At 46.9% G+C, this 22,044-nt stretch overlaps 1 protein-coding gene across 1 annotated transcript; it reads right to left on the bottom strand.

The window, feature by feature from the left end:
* Nucleotides 1-3,320: 3,320 nt before the first annotated feature.
* Nucleotides 3,321-14,625, bottom strand: MTNR1B (melatonin receptor 1B; the record flags this gene model as incomplete). Its single annotated transcript, XM_080929947.1, has 2 exons — nt 3,321-4,192; nt 14,403-14,625. The coding sequence occupies 2 exons, from the start codon at nt 14,623-14,625 to the stop codon at nt 3,321-3,323; spliced, it is 1,095 nt and encodes a 364-aa protein (XP_080786073.1).
* Between the last annotated feature and the right edge of the window lie 7,419 nt (nt 14,626-22,044).

Here is a 22,044-nt window from a genome sequence, read left to right on the forward strand (position 1 = left end):
GAGTCCATGATCCAGACACTGCAGTTTGGCATTTGGTGAGATCCAGCTCTCCTTCATAGCTGACTCCTCTCACATGAGCTACCGAGGCAGAGCAGGCAGTGAGCTCTCAGAGGCTTCAGTCTATAACTGTGACATTTTTTGTCACTGGTTCTTTACCCCTGTGAGCTATTTGCTTCCCCCAGAGTCTCCTCTGCATCCATTTACACTGGGAACTGGGCTTCCACACATAGGAGTGTATAAATATTCAGTCTACAGCTGAACTTGAATACATGTACAAAAGGGCAACAGCGTTCCAAAATGGTGCTCAGAACCACTGACGGTTAGGTAAATTCAAATAGAAGCCACATCCCATCTTTTAGGATGGTGGTTGTTATAAAAAGGTTGAAATTGCAACCCCTGGCCAGTGTTAGCAAGAAGGGGTGCAGGCTGGAGTGACAGCACTGTGCTGGACTAAAATCATGCAGCCACTTTGACACACAGCATGACAGTTCCCAAAACACTAAGAATGGAGTCAGCATTTGAAATTCATCTAACTGCCTAGTGGTATTGGATCGTTTGGATACAACAGATGTTTTCACATCTGGGCCATTTTGAGCAGTACCACCGCAGACATGGGAGTGCTCATAAATCAGTGAGATCTTGACTTCAGCTCCTCTTGCTGAACTCTTAAAACTGCAATTTCTTGGTTACGGTGTCAGTTCCATGCGTGAAAATGTAGGCTACTCCTCCTTACATAGGAATGAAGTCTCACAAAGGATCATGGAGGACGTTATGCCATGTGAAAAAGTCCAGTCACAGAAAGTCACGTGCTGCATGAGCCAGTGTAAGAGGAATCCAAAGAAATCACTCCCCAAAGCCAAGCGTATGGTCACGGAGAGAAGGCAGCTAGCTCATGCTCGCTTGGGGGGGGGGTAAAGGAAGGGTTGGGGTTTTACACGTGGAAGTTTCCTAGGGCTATGCTCTACGACACTGAGCTCATACTTGTCTGAGCACAAGACACAGTTTAAAGCCTGCTCCTCTGAGTCTGGTGTGGTAGCAATTTTGCTTCAGGAAGTAGAGGAGGAGGGAGGGTAAGAAGTTCAAGGTCAGCCTTAGCTACATGCCAAATTCAAAGCCAGCTTGGACTATATGAGGTCCTGTCTTAATATCCTCCTCACCTTGAACAATTTAAATAGTTCTGATTTTAGTTCTTTTTTTTTTCCCTTGAATATGGCTGGCTTTAATTTGTTAAGGAAAAATTGTTAGTCTTTTGTGACTATCTATGTCCCAAACATGTCTCTGACAAGGTGTGTGTGCAAGTGTGTGTGTGCATGTGTTTCGTGATCCATGGTGGCCAAAATGCTGGATGACCACCTATGTCAGTCACTCAGAAATCTGCAACTGAACTTGAGGTCCCGTGAAGACTGAGGGTTTCCTAGAGAAGAAACTTCTCCAAATGGAGGCATCCAAGGAAGGCCACTGGAGGAGGATGGCTGAGAAGCATCTTTGTAGAGACTGTTGAGTCTGTCAAGTAGGACGTGAGCCATCTCTGCACTGTCTGAAGAGAGCTGTGTGTTAAAGCTCAGCGCTAGTGGCCTGAGACCATTCCCTGGAGTATGAACATTCCTGGATGCTCTAGCTCACCCCACTTACCCCTGTTTCCTGGGATACCGGGTCCTCCCCCAAAACCTAAGGGCACAGGAAAGGGTCCGGTCATCACACGTACATGCCAGGACCTGGAGCACCAGGCTGAGAAAATGAAGGGAGGCTGCCTTCCTTCTGCTTCTATTTGCTGAGACACACAGGCCGTTAGCACTAAGAGACAGGGATGGTTGGAGGGGTAGGGTCACCCTCTTGACAAGCAAGTCATGACTCCCCCATTTTCAAAGCTGGCATCACAGGGAACCTCTATGTTTGGTGTTTGGAGAGAGGAAGCAGAGGACAGAGCCACATCTGCGTAAGCAGGTCAGCCTCAACCTCTTCCCAGAGCCTAGACAGCCGATGCAGTGCAAGGAGCCTGAGGGCTCTGACAGACTGAGGTGTGGATTTTGAAGTTGTCTAAGTGAGATTATCTGCCCTGAGTCACCCACACCCATAATAATTTCCCGAGTGGGTCTCTAATATCAGACTCAGACGTCTGCAACTGGAACACTGGGAAGTTACATTTAAAAGGAATGCCCCATAAGGTAACTAGGTCACTAAGCTTTCAGCCCAGCCTGAATTTCTCCCACTGCAGGGCAGTGATCTTGTAATTAATGCTAAGCTGGCAACACACCGGGTGCCCCTGGGTCTGCCTCCCGGGAAGCCCTGTGGGGAGCTGAGGTAACTGTCCTGTTTCCCTGTGGATCACTGGCATGTAAAGCACTTAATAACTTGGTGCGCCTCCATCATTTTTCCCCAGGTCTGCAGGGGCAGAGTGAGGTGCTGACAGGCTCTCTTACCTACCTCTGAACTAGCAGCTCTTTGAACTCAGCCAGTCAGTTCAGTTCTTTGTGTTTCAGTTTCTTACTACACAAACATATTATAGTACCTATTTCAAGAATTTTGAGAGGGTTAGATATGATAATGCACACCAACCATTTAGCACCGTGACTAGTGCAAAGAAAACACCCTCAAGCTTTTGCTGATACCAGTCTGTCAACAGACTGACCTCCTATAAGGTGGGCATCATGGTTCTCCTGCTGGACCATACTCAGAATCTGCAGAAAACAGTGTAATGTGCATGTGTGTTATTTGTGTGTTGTGTATGTGTGGTGTGTTTCGTGTGTAATTTCTCGTGTATATGTAGTGTGTGTCTGGTATATATGCATGTGGTTTGCATATGTGTGGTGTTATGTTGGTTATATATATGCATAGCATATGGTGTGTATATGCACATGGTCTGTGTGTTTGGTGTATATTTGGTGTGAATGGTATGCATTTGGTGTATACATTGTAGTATATAAGGATATAGTTTTTGGCGTAGTATATTCATGTTGTGCAGGAAAAGTTGAGGGAAGTCCCTGGAAGTCACTCACCTTCAGTACTGCAGATTTTGATCTTTCAGCCCAAGGTAATCAAAAGAGATCTCTTTCCCCGGTGCTTTCAAGGAAGAGGCAACATCAGTAACAGGTCAAGGTGGCAGGAAAACAGTATCTTATGAGTAGGGCTTGACTTTTGCCCCAGCCAATTGGAATCCAGTGCCTAAACTGCCATTAGGGCTGTCTGCAGGTTTGCAGCGGTGGTCGTGTGAGTTCAGCAGCTGTGGGATGCAGTGTGAGCGGGTTAATGCACAGCACCGACAGCAGCTCCACTCTGGTCATTTCCCAGGCTTGCTCCTGGGCCCACCGAGCTGATGCAGGCTAGAGAGCACCTCCCTGGACAGGCACAGCAGTCCTGGCAGCAGCTGGCACTGCGCCCTGCAACTCTTCACTGAGGCAGCGTTTTGAAGCATCCTGGAAGCAGCGCCCAGTGTTCCAGAGGGCGGAAAGGATCCTCTTGTACTCCCGGCGGAAGTTCTGGTTCAGAAGCCCGTAAACAATGGCATTAAGGCAGCTGTTGAAGTAAGCTAGGAAGTAACTGGTGACAAAGAGCCCTTCTGGGACCTGGAGAGCCATTGCCTCTGGGTTGATGGCCACTGCAAGGCCGATACAGTTGAGGGGGGCCCAGCATATGGCGAAAACCACAAACACTGCGAACATGGTTAGGAAACTGCGCAGGTCACCGGGTCTCAGACGCAACTTCCTCTCAGCCTTGGCCTTCCTTCGGGTCTGGAGCACCAGTACCCATATTCGCAGGTAGCAGAAAGACACCACAGAGATTGGAAGGAGGAAGTGGATGGCCACCACAGCTGCAGTGTACTGGGTGCTGGCTGTCTGAATGAAGGTGCAGGAATAGATGCGTGGATCATACTCGAGAGACCCCACGAAGAAATTGGGCACCAAGGCCACCAGAGTGAGGAGCCAGACAAGGCTGATGTAGAGGGGAACATGCCAGCGACTGCAGACCCGGTGGTAGGTTGCACTGTGGCAGATGCACCAGTAGCGGTTGATGGCGATGGCCGTGATGTTGAAGACAGAGCCAATGACACTCAGACCCATCACAAAGGCACTGGCCTTGCAGTGGGCCTCCCCAAGGGCCCAGCCATCATGGATAATGGCCACAAGGATGAGTGGGTAAGGGTACAGGGCTACCACCAGGTCAGCCAAGGCCAGACTCGCCACAAACAAATTACCTGAAGCAGGAAACACAGATCGGTAGTCAGTAGGGGCCCTGCAACTCCTGATCCTTTCTTTAGATGGGAGACATAGCCTAGTGGGCAAAATGCTTGCAACTCAAGCATGAGGACCCGATTTGATTCCCAGAACTTTAAAAAGAAAAAGGAGTCAGGCATAGCAATAAATCTTAAAATTCCAGGGAAAGACAGGCAGATCCCTGGGGCTCACCAACTAGCCACTATAGTGAGTTCCACTATAATAAGAGATTCTGTCTGAAAATATAAAGTAACTGATATCTGAGAATACAGGAATGATACCCAAGGTTTATTTCTGGCTTCTATATCCATACTTACCTTTGCATCCACACACACACACACACTACACAGACATGCACACAGCATTTTGTCTTTCTCTGAATCATTTTTATCAGCACTGGAAGTGAAAATCACATGTCATTTAGAGACAAAATCGAGGGATTGAGGGCTCAAATTGTATCAGTTTGTCTACTCAGGTTCTCGTGGGCTTCTGTTGGTAACTTGCAAAGCACTGAGAATCACCCTACCTTGTGGTAGGTGTGGTGAGAGCAACGGCTACTGGAGTGGGTACTCTCAAGTAACCGCTTCCAGGATGGGCACAGAGGGATGGTGTCCTGGTTGGCTTTTGTCAACTCGACACAAACGCAGGCATATCTGGGTAGAGGGAGTCTTGATTGAGAAAGTGCTTCCACAAGATTGACCTGTAGGCTAGTCTGTGGGGCATTTTCTTGGCTCATGAATGAGGGCTCAGCAAGAGCAGGATGTGAGCAGAGACTGAGGGAAGCCAGCCAATGACTGCCACTACTTAAGACTTGTCCAGTGTAAGGGAGCCAACCTTTGACACTGTTAACGATACTCTGCCATGCTTGCAGACAGGAGTCTAGCATAACTGTCTCCTCCTCCATCAGCAAGAGACCCACATCTAAACATCAGGCAGAGCTTGGAGAGTCTTGTACGAGTGTTGGGGATAGAAGTGAACAAGGTGGAGAGGTCATGTACACCATAGAAGACCCCTAGAGTAGACTAACTTGGAACCATGGAGGCTCACAGAGCCTGGGCCACCAACCAGGGAGCATGCAGGAGCTGGACCTAGACCCCCTACACGTTTGTAACAAATGTACAGCTTGGTCTTTAAGTGCTTCCACTAATAAGTGGAATGGTGGGTATCTCTGTCTCTTTTCCCTGCCATTGGATCCCCTTCCCCACTACGAAGTTGTGCCTCCATGAGATAGGATATGCCTAAAAATGCTGGGACTAGATGCCCCAGAGTGGGGTGGTGTCCAAGAAGGGGTTCTCCTTCTCTGAGGAGAAGGGATGAGGACAATGGTGGGGGGGGGATCTGTAAGGATGGGACTGGGAACAGAGGGAGGAGGTTGTAACCATGGTGTAAGGTGAATAAAAATAATTTTAAAGTATTTAAACAAAGAAACAAAAAGAGAGAAAACCACCCAAACAAAGCAGACTGAACCATGGGGAGCAAGCCAGAAATCAGCATCATTCCTTGATGGTTTCTGGTGTCCTTCCTGTCTCCAGGATCCTACCTGCAGTTTCTGCTTTGATGTCCCTTCATCAAGAACTGTGAACAGAGCCTGGGATCTAAATACTCCCCTCCCCACGCTGCTTTTGGTTATAGCATTTTACCAAAGCAAAAGAAACCATAAGTAAGACACACAGAGATCCAACTGTTTTCTTGACTCAAAGCACCGGAGGAAAGGGGTGGTGGCGAGATTTGCCTGCACATTCCCTGGCTTTGCTCCCGGAATGGAGCTTTTCTCAGTGTCATCAGCCCAACCATCCAGAGCCTCAGGAAGCCACATAGTTATCCAGGGACAGCTAGAAGGTCAGCCTCTGTTCCTTCAGCCTTGCTGTCTGAGAACAGCAGGGTACGGTGAGCAAAGCACCAGGAGCCTGAAGGGCTTCAACAGGAAGCTGAGGGCATGAGCTTCCCACCTTCCCCACCCCACCCCACCCCCACACTGGCATCAGAGCCAGGGCAGGATCCAAAATGGCCAGGGCCTATGACAGGATGGTAAAGGGGAGCCCTGATAATGGCATGGGATGAGAGGAAGCATGGTGCTGGCGTCTAAGAACCACCTAGAGTAGATGTCCTGGGATGGTGTTTCCTGCATAGGCTGCTGGGCGAGAGGGGCAGGCATTCATCCTACTCTGTTGTTTAAGGGTCTTACTTACTTTGTCGGCTAAAACTCCCATTTCCTTTCCAGTTGTTACTACAAGGTGAGAAACACAACTGAGGGGTTGTGTGGCATGGAGCAGAGGATCTGGTTGATGTCTTTGAGGTTTATTCTCAGTCTTGGTGGTTGAGTCCACCGGTAGCAGCCACTGGCTTTCTGGTTGTGACATCTTCATTGTCAACCCGACAGATTTAGAATCTCCTCAGAGACAGACATGTCTAGGCATGTCTTGAGAGTGTTTCTAGATTGGGGTGACTGAGTGGGGAAGACATACCGTCAATATGGGCAGCACCATCCCCTTGGCTTGGATCTTAGACTGGATAGGAGAGAAGGCCGCATTCACCACTCTCTGCTTTCTGGCTGTCACTACAGTTTCTTTGTCATGGTCCTACCTCTATGCCTTCTCCTCTGTAATGAGCTGCACTGAGTCCCCAGAAAGCAGGGACCATGTCCTATTCCACATTTCTTGGTGTCTGCTTAGGATCACAACTAAGTTCTGTTCTGGGATTTTAAGGCTCCTTTATAAGTTTGGAGGAAGGGTTGGAGGTTAGAGCCACCCAAGATATACTTAGCTCTGCTCATTTCTGGTCGTGGGCATTTGGGCAATTATTGAACTTTCTCTGTGACCTCTTCATTAACCCCACCCCCCTCTACTGAAGACCACACCCACACTCCTCAGTGTTGGTTTTGTAAAGAACATGTCTTTAACATAGGAAGGTTGGTTGCTACAGGTCCTGACAGTTTCAGGATGGACAGCAAACACGCTCTTGGCATGTACAAACGTGAGCAGAAAAGTCAAAACGGGCTAGAAGTTGGTGCCAGCTCTACCAGCTGTTTCCTGGGAAAGCTAAGGCAGGCACTGCTGCGTTAATGTGCCTTGTCCCCTAATAATGCCCCAGAGGCTGCAAACAGCTTGTAAATAGCGAGCAGAACGCATTAGCTCCACGTGGAAAGTGATTCAATTACTCTCCCCTCTTAAGCCGGCTGTTCCTAAAAGGCTGAAACCCACCAGTCTCTGCTGGAGAGTCATCTGCCCAGTGGTCCTACTGTCTTCTAGCTTTCTTGGCATGAATCCCAATGAGGTGACTACGAATCTTATGTTGTTGCCCATCTGTGAGATGCTGAGATCCTGGGGTTGAGCTGGATGAGATTCAGGAGGAGACCCCCCTGCTACAGCAATTTCCTCCCCGCACAGGTGAGAAATCAATCAGCCGGCATGTAGCTCTGCTCCTTACCTGTGCAATGGCTTGGAATGAGCATTTGTTTCCAAGTTTTGGAGTGGCTCATTCTGCCTGTCTTTGTCAGACAAGGTTTGCCAGTGGCGGTTCCAAAGGACAGTGAGAGAAGGCTACAGATGGCTATGCTTGCGAGGTTAACCACCTTCAGAGTAGTCTTCCTCCATCATTGGTCTAAATAGACCATACGGTATGCTCTCTCTCATATGCATGAAGGACATGAGAGGCTCAGAGATAACCTGTCATGATGAACCAACACAGAGGAACACTGGCCAGAGGAGCTCATGCCAGAGTAAGGAGATTGGAAGAGTGGAGGCTCCTAAGTCAGACAATGAATACCAATGGCGCTGCTCAGGCAGAACAACTCCCTCAAATCTGTCAACAGGACTGCTTCCATCAAAGAATGGCAGTGCACCACAAACAGGATCTTACCAGGAAAGGTTATTAACAATGGTGATGTCAACATGGATCACATTCTAATAACACTTTAGGTATAAGCAGTTTTGAAAAGATCGAACAAACACTTTATGAATAACTGGGTTTCCTTACAAGAACCGAAGCGATGGATGAGTTTAAGGTAATCTCCTAATTAGGTTCTCAAATTTCTGAAGGGCAAAAATTGTTTTCCTTCAATGTCCTGTTATTTGTGAAAACCCTCATGGTGTCAGGATTATTTCTAGAAAGGCTAAGATAAAACTGTTTTTGCTCCGGTTAAACAAATTCATAGTGTCCTGGAATAAACCAAATCGGATATTTCAAATCCTTAAAGAAAGAAGAAAAATTTAGAGTATGTGAAGCATGCATTTGAAAGAATGGCTGCTAGGATGTCAGCGAACATTCTTCTACAGTGATGGGATCATCTGGGGACCAGGATGAGTGCCATCTTATTACTTTAACAAATGCAACAGTAGCAACAGCCCAAGAACAAATATGCTGCCAGACTCTGTGGTGTTCACTTGGCGCTTCTCCTAAGAATCCTGTACGTTTAATCAGATAATTTTTCATCTCCTAGGTAAAAGAACAGGTACCAGGTCATATGCATCTACAACAGAGAAAGAACCAGAAGACAAGAAAGCTAGGGTAGAAATAGAAGTTGACAAGGGTGTAGAGAATTAATGTTCATCATGAGTGAAGGGCAGCAATAGGACCCAGCAGGACTTGGCAGTGAGGTGGTCAGCCAGCAAGGTAAATTCTGCTCTTTGAAGAAGAATAAAATGGTGGTCTGTTGCCTGTTCTCACAATCAGTTTTGACTTTAAGGAATGAAAGATGGACTTATATTTGCTCTGGGATGTCCATTGGATGAGGGATTGTAGAAATTTATAGTTTTATCAGTATTTCCCATTTTCCTTATTTTTATTAGTGTATTTTTGTATCTACTTGATGGTTTCATGTGTAGATTTTTATCGAAGTGTATCATGTGCATTCAACCCTCTTCTTTCTCCCCTCCTCCCATCCATTCATCCTCCTCCTTTTTCTGTTTCTCAGATGAAGATTTTTGTCTAAGAGACATACTTAGTTGCTGCTTTATTTGCCTTTCTGTTTCTGTGATAAAATAGACAGAGGTCTGTTCTAACTTCCACTTCCGAGGTCTAGTCTATAACTGTAGGAGAGTCGTGGTAGCAGGAACTTGAAGCAATGGGTCACATTCCGTTCTCAGTCGGGAAGCTAATAGAGGATGAGTTCAGGCCACTTTTCATTTCCAGCCCATGAAACAAAGCCATCCACAGATGGATCTTGACGCTTCAATGAACCCAATCAAGAAAGTCCCTCACAGGTCTGCCCAGAGGCTTGTCTTCGTGATTCTGCCTAGTTGTCAATGTGAACCATGCCAACTATCATTGATGAGTGTTGTTTTTTGTCTTATTACCAGTTGTATTGAAAGAGCTGAGCATTTGGCTCATGGGTCAAAGTAGGATTCCCCATGAGGTAAGACATGGGGCATAAAGCCATATGCCAGATCTTGATGGGAATGTGTTCTAACACATATGAAGTTAGCTGAGTTAATCCTCCTGGGAACTTCACAGGGTGTCCTTACATGAGTAAGACATTGCAGCCTGTTCTCACCTGCAATAGTCCCAATGACTAAAAACAACAAAGACGGTATAAAACCCCCCAAGCATTTTCTCCCTGACTTTTACCTGTTTAGCTATTCACATTTTACTCTATGAGTTTCAGATGCCACAGTCATGGCAGACCATATCCTGTAGGACTTAGCGTCTAAGTACGGAAGCCAATGCTTTGGAAATGAAACCAGTTAGAAGACTCTGTGTGTCCCCAGTAAGCTGAGAATGCCTCAGAGCAAACAAGCGAAGACTAAGAGTTCTCTCCCTTATGCAGTCAAAGACACAATTATAGATTTTAAAAAAAGCATGAATTTTTGTTCACTGAAAAGATAACAAGGGGCTCACATCTGAAATATGAAGATGGAAACCTTACACACATGAAGAAGGGAGGCCAAGGCAGCCTGGCTTGCTCTTCAGTTGATGCCAAACACCTAACACCTGGTCCACGAGCTTAGCAACAGAGCCAGGTGACATCAAGTGGCATCTTGGTGAATGGCTAATGGCAGGTTAAGTCCTGATTGGAGTGAGTTTCTCTTTCTCTCTCCTCTTGGAGGCAGGGACCACAAGCCTACTAGTCATTTCCTCCCAGACCTTCAAAGTGCCTTTGTACAGGGCCACGCACCTTTTTCTGGTATTAAGTGCTATACTTCCTTACAGGGAGGGGCATGGCAGCCATCTCTGCACAGTATCAGTGGTAGATGTCGGTACCTCCTAGGAAGGCCCTGGATCTGGGTCAAGGATGAAGAAAGCCTTGAGTACCATTGGGCCTTGAGAGAAGCAGTGGTGTGTGTGTAAGAACAGACCTTGCATGTGGAACGAGGAAAATGTCAGCCACTGAGGCCCTTCTGATTTACAAACAACAACCTTTTTCAGACATGGCAGTGTCTGCTCACTGGCAACACCTTCTAAATGCTCTGTTTACCACAGCTGAGCACAAAACTCCACTGTCAGATCACGGCTCTTGACTGGATCTCAGGGTGTATGCTGACAAAGCAAGGGGTGAGAAACATTGCTGTGCATTCCTAAATGCTGCTTGAGAGGAGATAATGGTGGGATGCACAGAGGACAGTGTCATTCCCTAGGCTTTTGTGTTGAGGAGTGATGGTGGTAGCAAGAACACCATGTTTTATAGGCAGTGTGTGTGTGTGTGTGGTGTGTATGTGTGTGTGTGGTGTGGTGTGTGTGTGTATGTGTGTGTGTGTGGTGTGTGTGTGTGTGTGGTGTGTGGTGTGTGGTGTGTGTGTGTGTGTGTGTGTGTGTGTGTGTGTGTAGAGGCAAAAGCGTGACATCAGTGTCTTTGATTGCTTTCCACATTCCATACTGAGGTAAGGTAACTTGCTGAACTTAGAGTTTATTGATTCAGCTAGTCTGGCTAAACAGCTTGCTTCAAGGATCCTGTCTCTGCTCTCAGAGTGCTGGTATCACAAGTAAGCCACCATGCCCACCAAGTGTTTATGTAGATGCTAGAGATCTGAACTCTGTTCCTTTACATTTGCATATCATGCACCTTATACATGGAACCATCTACCCCGGCTTTTGAGACAGCTTATGGCGGTTCAAGACAGAGTATCAAGGAGGCACAGCGAGGCGACAGTGAGGAAGTGTTAGAGACTGTGGTACGACTGAGGCTGCTGAGGGATTCCAGCCACCTAGGAGCTAGAGCAGACAGGTCTTTGTGACTACTCCAGATGTGGGCTTCCAAGGACAGCATGAGGTATATTGCCCCCGGAAGCATAATGTGAGGTGGCCAGGCACTGTGGGTCAGGCTATTGCGTATAGAAAAACCGATGCATATATGACTGTTTTCTCAGTGGTCAGTTTCCTGAATCTATGCCCTTGTCCCCAAGTCCCACCCTGCAACAGCTCCCACGATGGGCTGGTCTCATGACAGTCAGTAAGGAGTCCTCACGTCTCCTGGGAAACATGATGGAACCTCAGGGCATTGCCTCTTAGTTATTGGAAATAAATGTTCTTTATATGCATAATCAGAATGTTCTGATGGTAGATTTTGACTGTCAACTTGACAAGATCTAGAGTTACCCAAGAGACAGAGCTCTGGTCATGTCTGCAGGATACATGGTTTTAGACTGAGGTGACCGCTGTGGGAAGGCTCACTTTAAATGTGGGCAGTACCGATCTGTGGAGTGATTCTTACACTAAATGCAGAAGGGCATTTGAGCTGAGAACCAGTACTCACCTCTTCCTGGTTCCTGACTGGGGTCTCTGTGCCCACCTGGCTCAGGCTCCTGCTGCCATCCCCTCCCCACCATGGTGGACTGCACCTCAAACTATAGAAATACAACAGTATTGACAGATTGAGGGAGCAGAGTCTTACAGAGAGTCCGAGAGAAGTTGTTTTTGAGATAAAGATAACATCTTCGGTTTTAAAATGACTAATAGTGAATAATAGGTGCTGAGCTTTCAAATCGATGAAGGTCTTCAGAGCAGTTTGAAATATCACTTTGTCGTGGTCATTGAGTTTAAGACAATACTTCATTTTTAAAAAACGACTGTCATCAATAAAGCCAGCAGTCATTAAACAAGGGCAGGGTATAGGACACATAGTGTTTGCCTGACATGGATGTGATTCTTTGCTGTGTTCCTAGTACAAAAGAAGATGGAGGAGGAGGAGGGGGAGGGGGAGGGGAAGGAGGAGAAGGAGGAGGAAGAGGAGGAGGAGGAGGAGGAGGGGGAGGGGGAGGGGGAGGGGAAGGAGGAGAAGAAGGAGGAGGAGGAGGAGGAGAAGGAGGAGGAGGAGGAGAAGGAGGAGGAGGAGGAGAAGGAGGAGGAGGAGGAGAAGGAGGAGGGGAAGGGGGAGGGGAGGGGAAGGAGGAGAAGAAGGAGGAGGAGGAGGAGGAGAAGGAGGAGGAGGAGGGGGAGGGGGAGGAGGAGGGGGAGGGGAAGGAGGAGAAGAAGGAGGAGGAGGAGGGGGGGGAGGGGAAGGAGGAGAAGAAGGAGGAGGAGGAAGAAAGAAAAGCCAGCAAGCATAAGTAAGGGCAAGGAAACACTGATTAAATTGCAAGTTGCCAGCAGGACAGGAATAAATGCTCTTAGCACGTTAATTTGTTTCTCTAGTGCTGGGAACCAGGGCACAGGCACCAGGGGGCAGGAGGAACAGGATAAACAGCAGCAACTCCTCATTCTCCCAGGCCTGGCTGCACACTCAGGTCCAGACGTTTCCTTGGGACGGTGGCGAGCAGAGTTGAACAGTCCTGCGTGGGATGGAAAGGGGCAGGATTCTGATCTTCCTCAGGCAAAACGCAGCAGTGGCCACTTCCTCAACCATCTGTCTCATGGCAGACAACCTAAGGGCTGAACAGGCTTCTCTGGGCACCCAGCATGTCCAGGACCAAAGTATGAGGACCTGGAGGGCTAGGGCCTTTGCCCAGGGACAAAGGGGTTTGATATATGTGTGTGTGAGTGCGTGTGCTTCATATACACATACATATGTGCTCATGTGTGTTTGATATGTGTGTGTGTGTGTGTGTGTGTGTGTGTGTGTGTGTGTATCACAGTTTTGTAACAGTAACTAACTTTTTGCTATTACAGGTTTATTTTCCAAAGCGACAGCGATGTCTTGAAAAGGTGTTCCAGGAAGCATGAGCCCTAGTGACTGGTGCCTGTGTGAGGTTTGTGCTCCTTAGTAATACTAGGTTTCCCACAGGATGACTGAAAACTCACACTTTGCTCCTAGATTCTTGAGTAGATAAAAATGCTCAGCACTCTCTTTCCCCAAGACATTTATACAATGTAGGAAGAATAGCTTTGCCCAGAGTCTGACATCTTAGGAAGGCAGTTTCAAGCTTTCCCCCTGTTTCTTTTCACACCATTTTCCGATTTAGTTGGCCTTAGCATGCAAGCTAAGAATCACAAAATTAGCCAGTGTGTCACTGAGGTCTCCCTCAGGTCACCTGGTCACACACTGTAACACCCTGTCAGGAGGTGAGATTGCACACCCCATCCTCTGGTTTTGTTACCCTGCAGGAAAAAGTTGAAATGGGAGTAAATTGGAAAGGAAGAGCAGTTTAAGGAATGCCACACAATTTAGCCAAATCATTGCTTAGGCTCTCACAGTTTCCCTGTCTTCATTCAGAAAAGCCTGTGTTGCTGGAAGCCGCACCTGCACTGTCTGAATTACACTCGTACTTGGAATTGGATCTTCTAGTGACTAGACGAATTTCTGACACAAAGCTTAGCAAAATGCTTGCGTCCATCTGTTGCTCAAATCCATACATTGTCCAGTCACTCTTCCAGCAAGGGCTTTTCGTGACCTAGCGTATGGAGTCGGTTTGGCAGGTGGGGAGAGGGCAGCTTGTCACAGGCCAGGAGCTTCCGGGGCCAAAGGGGGCCTCGTCTAGCAGAAGCAGTTGAAATTCCCTGGGTAGCCACAGAGAGCTCTAAGGCGCTCACATCCTGCCACAAACGCGTGCTCAAGAAAAGCCTGGTTCATTCATATCGGTACTAATGTGTCAAGTGTGTCCTTCAGCTTCCAGACTAAAGTCACAGGAAACCAGGACTTCCCCTAACTTCTTCCAAAAGCCAAAGTCAGGGACTAGGATGGACTGGATGGACAAAGACACCTGCCGCTAAGAAGAGAACGGGGACTTGGGTGCAGGGTGTGTGAGGCGATCTAAGGTTCTGGGGGGTCGGAACCAGTAGCAGGGCACGGTGGGATTGCAGCCCAAGGAAGCTGACACTGACCTGCATTCCGCAGCTTGCGGTTCCTGAGCACTGAGAGGATGACGAGCAGGTTCCCCACGAAGTCCACAGCTGTGGTGACAACAACTACTGTAGATAGCATGGGAGCCACCCAGGGTGCCCGGGAAGTCCCAGGAGGCTCCGCCTCTGCTGACCCGGGCCAAGTTGGGCGAGCTGCCAGCCCGCTGGCCGTGCAGCAGTTGGCCACAGATCTGTTCTCAGGCATCCCGATGCTGCCCCTGGGTTAGATGCACAAGGTGTGCACTCCTTGGGGGCGCTTCCGCTGTCCTCTCCCCGCACAGCGAGTGCTAAGAAGAGGCTGTGGGGAGGGACCTAGAAGAGACAAATTAATTGAACGTGGGCAGAGGGGCGGAGAGAAATAAAAGATCCAGACGAGGGCTGGGGCTCAGGTGTTGTAGAGAGGAACGCGTCGGTCCCTCAGTGGCATGCTCAGGAACAGCACTATAGCGTCTCTGTCTCTGTGTCTCTGCTCTGCTGCCAGAGATCAGCTAGTGTCTGACCCATCAATAGGTGGCCTACAGTGTCTGGCCCGACTTGGGTGGCCTAGTTGCTAAGGCCTGTGCCCCTAAAAACCAGGAATAGCTAGATCCTTTACTACGTGGAGAAGCTGTGTCCATTTGGGGACTGGAGCAGGTGCTGGTGGTTCGTGCTGTCTGGTCATCAGAAGGATGGGCTTTGAGATCCCCTCTGCCAGGCACTGCTGCTCTAAAGAGCAGATGACGCCCGAGGACTGGGGATCAACCCCAGAGTTATGAAGCCAAAAGTGCTGAGCTCTGGGAGGTAACAGGGAACAACATTGTGAATTGCCGAGAGGTCAGTGCTGGGAAACAAATACATCTGTGGATATTGGGTGAAGAATGGCGCTTATGTGGGTCCACGGTCCATGGTGGAGGTTATTATAATGTGGGCCTGGGGGAGGGCAAGAAGCCTGAGCAGAGGATGGAGGAAATTTGGCCACCCACGATGTTCCTTGACCTCGCTTGTGCCGCTTACGCTGGCCCCACTGGGACCACTAACACCACATGACCAGGAAAGCTGAGCTTAACGAGCGACTGCAAATGGAATCTCATATTGCTCCAAGGACAAGGCAAATGGGGTGGTTTTGAGGATAGGGATCTGTGCCTGCCTTACACAGTTAAACCTGTGCCCACAATCAAAGGATGGACAACTGAGATTACGCAGAAATTCAGAACGAAACTCAACCAACACGATAACAAAAGGCTGTCTTTTCCAAACCATCTATCCCACATTCTCCACAGCAGCATTGTGTGTGTCAGCCCAAACTCAAAACCGAGCAGCCCTCTACCAACAGAAGACTGGGTGAGTCAACTTCACACCCTGGGTTGAAAACCCCCTGTAAACACAACTGCGTGGATTAATCTCAAGAGTACCACACAATGCCAGAGGTATAACACATATATACCCAACACACACACACACACACACACACACACACACACACACACACACACAAACACACACACATACACACACACAAACACACACACATAGACACAAACACACACACATACACACAAACACATACACATACACACACACTGACACATACACACATACACACACATATACACACATACACATACACACACACACACACATACACACACACATACACACAGGCACATGCGCATGTACACACATATACACACCCCTTTCAAGTGCATATGTATATTAAGTGGAATAAAAGAATAGTATAATCCAAATGCTATGCAGACAGAAAGTATATAGTATTTTGTTCAATTCATGAGGTCTAACATTTATCTGTGATAGATTTTAGTTTATCTGATAGAAATTAGAACTAGCTTGATGATAGAGATTTAGTTAATAAGTAATTAATCTGTAAGTTCTGGGGCTCTGGATTCTGCAACAGCGAAATGCTCTTTGTATACATTTGACTTTATGTAAGTTCTGCTCTCCCTAGAAATCAGCAGAAGAAAGGCAGAGGAAGGAGGGGTCATGAGGACAAGGACACTGTGCACCAGTGAAGTGAGGACATCTACATTCTGGGAGGGACGATGCTGTGAGGAAGGTGGCATTTCCCTGGACACAGGGAAGGCTGAGGCCAGATGCTAGTTCAGGTGCTCTCTCTGTTTCCTGAAGATTCTTAATTCTTCATCTTAATACCAACTCATTCAGAGACAGGCCGAAGACAGTTTTTCATTTACTAAAGCTTCATTATCAAGGCATAATTATCAAGAATTCTTAAACTTACAAAAACTCTCTAATCCCAGATCAACAGTCCCAGGCAGAGAGCAGCAGCACTCTTCCTTACGGTCCCCACGGCCCGTTCTTCACGGCAGCTGGGCACAGCTCTTCTAGAGTCCCGTACAGCAGACGGCAGTCGTGTAAGTATAGAAAAGCGGCAGACGACTAAAAGTAAAATGATTCATTCCTTAGGAAGCTCTGAATTTCTGTAAGTGAAACAGTAAGACAGTCAGCTCTCCCTAATATCCTTCCAGGCATTATCTTCAATTCTTCAGTCAGCTAGAAAACCAGCACTGACTTTTACGTGCTTCTGCACCATCGTTTACTTCTCTAATCTTCAGTCCTGTTTCTAGCAACTCCATAGCACCTTGGACTCTCATCCTGATACTATTTATTCCTATTTCTATTCTTACACCCTTCTTCCTGAAACCACTTTCTACCCTGGATCTCTCCAAGTTCACCCTGGATAGTCAATGCGACAGGAAAATAAGAGGACAGAGGATAAGGGGAGGAATGAGAGGAGGAGAGGAGGAGGCAGAGAAGAAGAGAGAACAAGGAGAAGGAGAAGGGACAGCTGGGGTATCAGGGAAAAGGAAGGTGAAGGGGAGGAGGGAACAGGAGATACAGACAAGAGGACGGTGAAGGTCGGCTTTCACAGGGAGAGGCGATGGAGTATCCCGTTCTCCCACATGCAGGCATCCAGTGAGGTTTTTCAGTCCTTTAGCTGCACAGCACGAGGCATGTGCAATACCAGCTATGCTGCCTCTATTCGAACATACGCTAATGGCAACACGGGGCTAATAGAATGAGAAGTACAGCAATCAGCCCTGTGCTGCCTTGGAATATAATTTTTGACCTTGCTTCCATTCACAGTTGTGCGTCCAGACCTTTGGAATTAGGGTGCTTGAAGTCAGTGTGGGATCCACACAGCTGCCTCCTTGGGTCTTGAAGGCATAGGGTAACTGTAACGTCAATTTGAATGTCAAAATGAAATACAGTTACATGCTTCAATAGTTTTTATTCATACCATTTTTAAAAATCTGTGTTCACTGTTTTGATTTATGTATTTGTGTGTGAAACTGAGTTGGGTTTATAAGTACCATGTATTTGCAAATTTGGGGAGTACAACAGGGGTTGGATCCCTAGAACTGGAGTTACAGATGTTTGTGAGCTGGAAAATGAAGCCAATTCCTCTGGAAAATCAGTAAACATGCCCAAGTATCATGCTCTCCCTGAGTCTTCTCTCTTTACATTTAGCCGAGTGCTATAAAAATGTTTATCTGCACAAAGACAAGTGTGGTGGCACACTTCTGTAATCTTATCATTTCAAAAATTGGGAAGTCTGAGGCTAGCCTGGGCTACAGGATAAGACTTTGTCTTGAAGATAAAAACAAATGACCACAATTTCCTATGCCTTCACATAGGTAGTGTCTTAAGTTACTGTTCTGTTGCTGTGACGAAACATCATGATCTAAGTTGTAGAGGAAAGGGTTAATGTAGCTCATACTTCCGCATTGTAGTCCATCGCTGTAGGAAGTCAGGACAGGAGACGAAACAGGGCAGGAACTTGGAGGCAGAAACTGATACAGAGGACAAGGAGGGGTGTTGCTTACTGGATTTTTATCATGGCTTGCTTCACCTGCTTTCTCATAGAAGCAAAGACCACACCATCCCAGGCCTGGCACCGCCCACAGTGGGCTAACCCCTCCTCCAGCAATTACCAATTAAGGGAATGCCTTATATCTAACATTTTCTCAATTGAGGGTTCTTCCCTTTAGATGATCCTTGCCTATTTCAAGTTGGCATAAAACTAGTTAACCTCATGATTGCCTCATAAAAGGAAGCATTTGGTTGGGGGCTTGCTTAGAGTTTCAGAACCATCAAGGAAGAAAGCACAAGCAGGGAAGGCAGGTTACTGGAGTAGCCGAGAGCTCACATCTGATTTGTAAGTTGCAAAGACACAGGCCAGAGCAGACTGAGCCTGGCATGGGCTTTTAAAACCTTAAGGCCCACTCCACAGTGACATACATTCTCCAAAGCAATACATGCTAATGCTTCCCAGACAGTTCCTAACTGTGAACCAACATTCAAGAAGATTACCAGGAACTGAAGGGAAGGAAGAGTCTCTTCTACATGATCATGAAGGGTTTGATAGTAATCTGCTTCTATTTCATGACAGTGAACTCTGTTCAAACCCATAGTACATGTACCAAAGGCAAAGGTTAATGTAAGCAGTGGCGTTTGTGTGACAAGAATGGGCTAATATGGTGTCACAGACAGTGCCACATATCTTACTTATTGTAGAAACTTGACAGAAAAGTTATGTGTGTATGAGAACAAGGGTTCTGTGGCAACTATTCATGTGCTGGTTTAATTTTACTATGACTCTAAAATAAAGCTCTTTCTAAAAGAAAGAGATTTTGTATGGGAGGAAGAAAATACCCATGCATCCTCAACCCAATAGAATTTACTCAAATACCAACTAAAGTCCATCCAGAGAAGTGGTCCTGATAGGAGGCTGGGGGTTTGGCATCAGACCGACAGTGGGTTTCATGCTCAAAGGAGACATTCTAACCCTCCTATGCCACCCAGTCTCCAGTTGGTAGCCTATTTTCATTATTATTGTTTCCTATCTATCTATCTATCTATCTATCTATCTATCTATCTATCTATCTATCATCTATCTATCTATCTATCTATCTATCTATCTATCTATCATCTATCTATCTATGTGTAATTTAGGTATGTATGTATGTGTATATATAAATACATAAATGCAGCCTGATGAGCAAGCTTATGTTCTTGCTTGTACACACACACACACACACACACACACACACACACACACACATGATTTCAGAGATTACCATTTTGCACTGGACAATTATTTCTGGGAGAAGTCAATTCCCCTCCCAGCAGTCATTCGTTGTCTACAGTTCTTTGTCTAGGAGCAGGGCTGTCCAAAATATAACGGTGGATGATCTTCTCATGGATGTGATAACTTAATCCAATTGTGTACAAATGTTGTATTCTGATTAAATAGGAGAATCATCAAATTGATGAAAAAAAAAACCTCATTAAATAAAGTCATTTCCATCTAATGAAGTAAGTCACACAGAAATGTGAAAACATGAGTTGTATACCTAAGATAGATTTAAAACATATGGTTTCACCCTGATCGAAATGCATCTTGACCCAGCCTGCCCACTGGCATCACCTAGGGAGGTCCTGTTACCTACACATGCTGTGCTGGGCTCACATCTGCTGTAACAGTACAACCACTCTCTGTACTTCAATCTGCCTCCTCTGTGATTCCTATATTCCCCTGGCCATGATTCTCCACTTTTCTGCCACATCACCCAAGAGTCAAAATGGCCTTATTTAATTCAGCTAAACATTTCCCACTTGTCAAGAAAGCACCTTGCCTTTTACAATAGACTTGCACATTATTATGGGCACTTTGCCCCCTAGTGGTAGCAAAGAAAAATACAACTGAACTTGGAAAATCAGGGTGTGTGTGTGTGTGTGTGTGTGTGTGTGTGTGTGTTTTGCGGGGTGAAAAGGGGGTGGTAGTGGTGGTGGTAGCAGATTTCTTCCCTTTCCTCTGTTTCAAATAGGAATGTTATGCCCTTTGAGACCCATGACCCAGCACTGTGTTTTTAAAATATGGTATGTACTCACTGATAAGCAGATATTACTAAAAATAACAGAATACTCATGATACATTCCACAGACCCTAAAAAGTTAAACAAGAAGGCCCAAGTGAGGATGCTCCAATCTCACTTAGAAGGGGAAACAAAATAAACATGGGGGGGGCAGAGGTCTAGGTGGGAGAGAAAAGGGAAAAGAAAAGGGGGGCACGATCAGATATGGGGGGTTGGCAGGAGAGAAATCCAAAGGCCAGGAGGATGAATGGAAATATGCAGCTGCTGGGGGTTAGGATCGGGGGTCCTCTAGAAAGTCTGAGAGACCTGGGATAGGAGAGACTCTCAGGACTCTAAGCAGGTGATCTGAGCTGGACGCCCAACAGTGGGGAGATGGAACCTGAAGACACCTCCAGGAGACAGACATGCCCCCTAGTGGAGGGATGGGGACACCAACCCGTGGTCAAAATTTCTGACTTGTTCTAAAAGAAATGCAGGGACAAAAATAGAGCAGCCTGAAGGAATGGCTGACCAGTGACTGGTCCAACTTGGAATGCATCCCATGAGCAGGTACAGATCCCTGACACCATTACTGATGCTATGTTGTGCTTGCAGACAGGAGCCTGGCAGAGCTGTCTTCTGAGAAGCTCTACCAGCAGCTGACTGAGACAGATGCAGATACTCACAGTCCCTCAGTCAGGGATCCCTGTAAAAGAGTTAGGGGACGGAGAAAAGAAACTGAGGGGCATGGCAACTCCGTAGGAAGGCCAACTGTGTCAGCTAACGGGGACCCCTGGGAGGTCCCAGAGACTCAGCCACCAACCAAAGAGACTTTAGATCTGGAATGTTGGTCTTTATGGTGGCCCTGGTGGGAGGTCGTGACACTTATAAGAGTAGAGCCAAGTGTGAAGTCTCAGGCCATGTGAGACTGTTCCAAATTTAGATATCTCTCCCCCTCCCTTCTCTTCCCTCTCTCTTCATCCCTTTTCCCTCCCTCTTCTTTTACCTCTCTCTCCCTCTCTTCTGCCCCTCCTCCTCCTCCCTCTTCCCCTTTCTTCCCTCTCAGGACATCATTCATGCTAGACAAAGGTCCTCAGACTGAGTTAATGTTCTCTTTTCCCCTTTCTTTTGCTCCTTGATCATGTTCCCTGCCATTGAGTATCCCTTTCTGAGACCTAAAATAGCAAAGAATTTGGACAATCAGAAACTAGAACCTCAAAACTGTAAGCTCAAAGAAACCTTTTATCTTAATCCCATCAAATATTTCTCAGGCTAACAAGAAGCTGAGTAACACATTTATCCTTTGCCTGAGTTGGAAACATACATTAGGTATTTTGAAACAGCCGATTGTGTCAACCTCAGTACCATATTAGCACATTATTAGAAGTTACGTCTCCTATCAGACGCCCATTTTTCCCATTGCTATCTGTAAAAGCAGCGTGAAACTCTCAGAAGCACTGGGAATCACAATGCCAGTGTGTTACGAGCTGCCAAGTGCTTTGAACACTGCTCAGGTTTGTTGGGACACTTCTGTGTGGCAGGGAGAGAGCAGGTATCTGGATTATGCCCACATTTACCACACAGTGGCTCTCTGGTCTCGAGAGAATGGCATGTCTGTGGAAGAGTGTTACAGGGACATCACAGATCACTGTGGTGACCAACTGTTGTGACTAAGCATGCCATGGATACTCAATGCACAGCTCAGTGTCAGAAAGTGGCAAGCCTCATGAATTCTTGGTGACAGCTTTAATAAA

Source organism: Micromys minutus (assembly GCF_963924665.1).
Source record: "Micromys minutus genome assembly, chromosome: 16".
In the NCBI taxonomy this organism is placed as follows: Eukaryota; Metazoa; Chordata; class Mammalia; order Rodentia; family Muridae; genus Micromys; species Micromys minutus.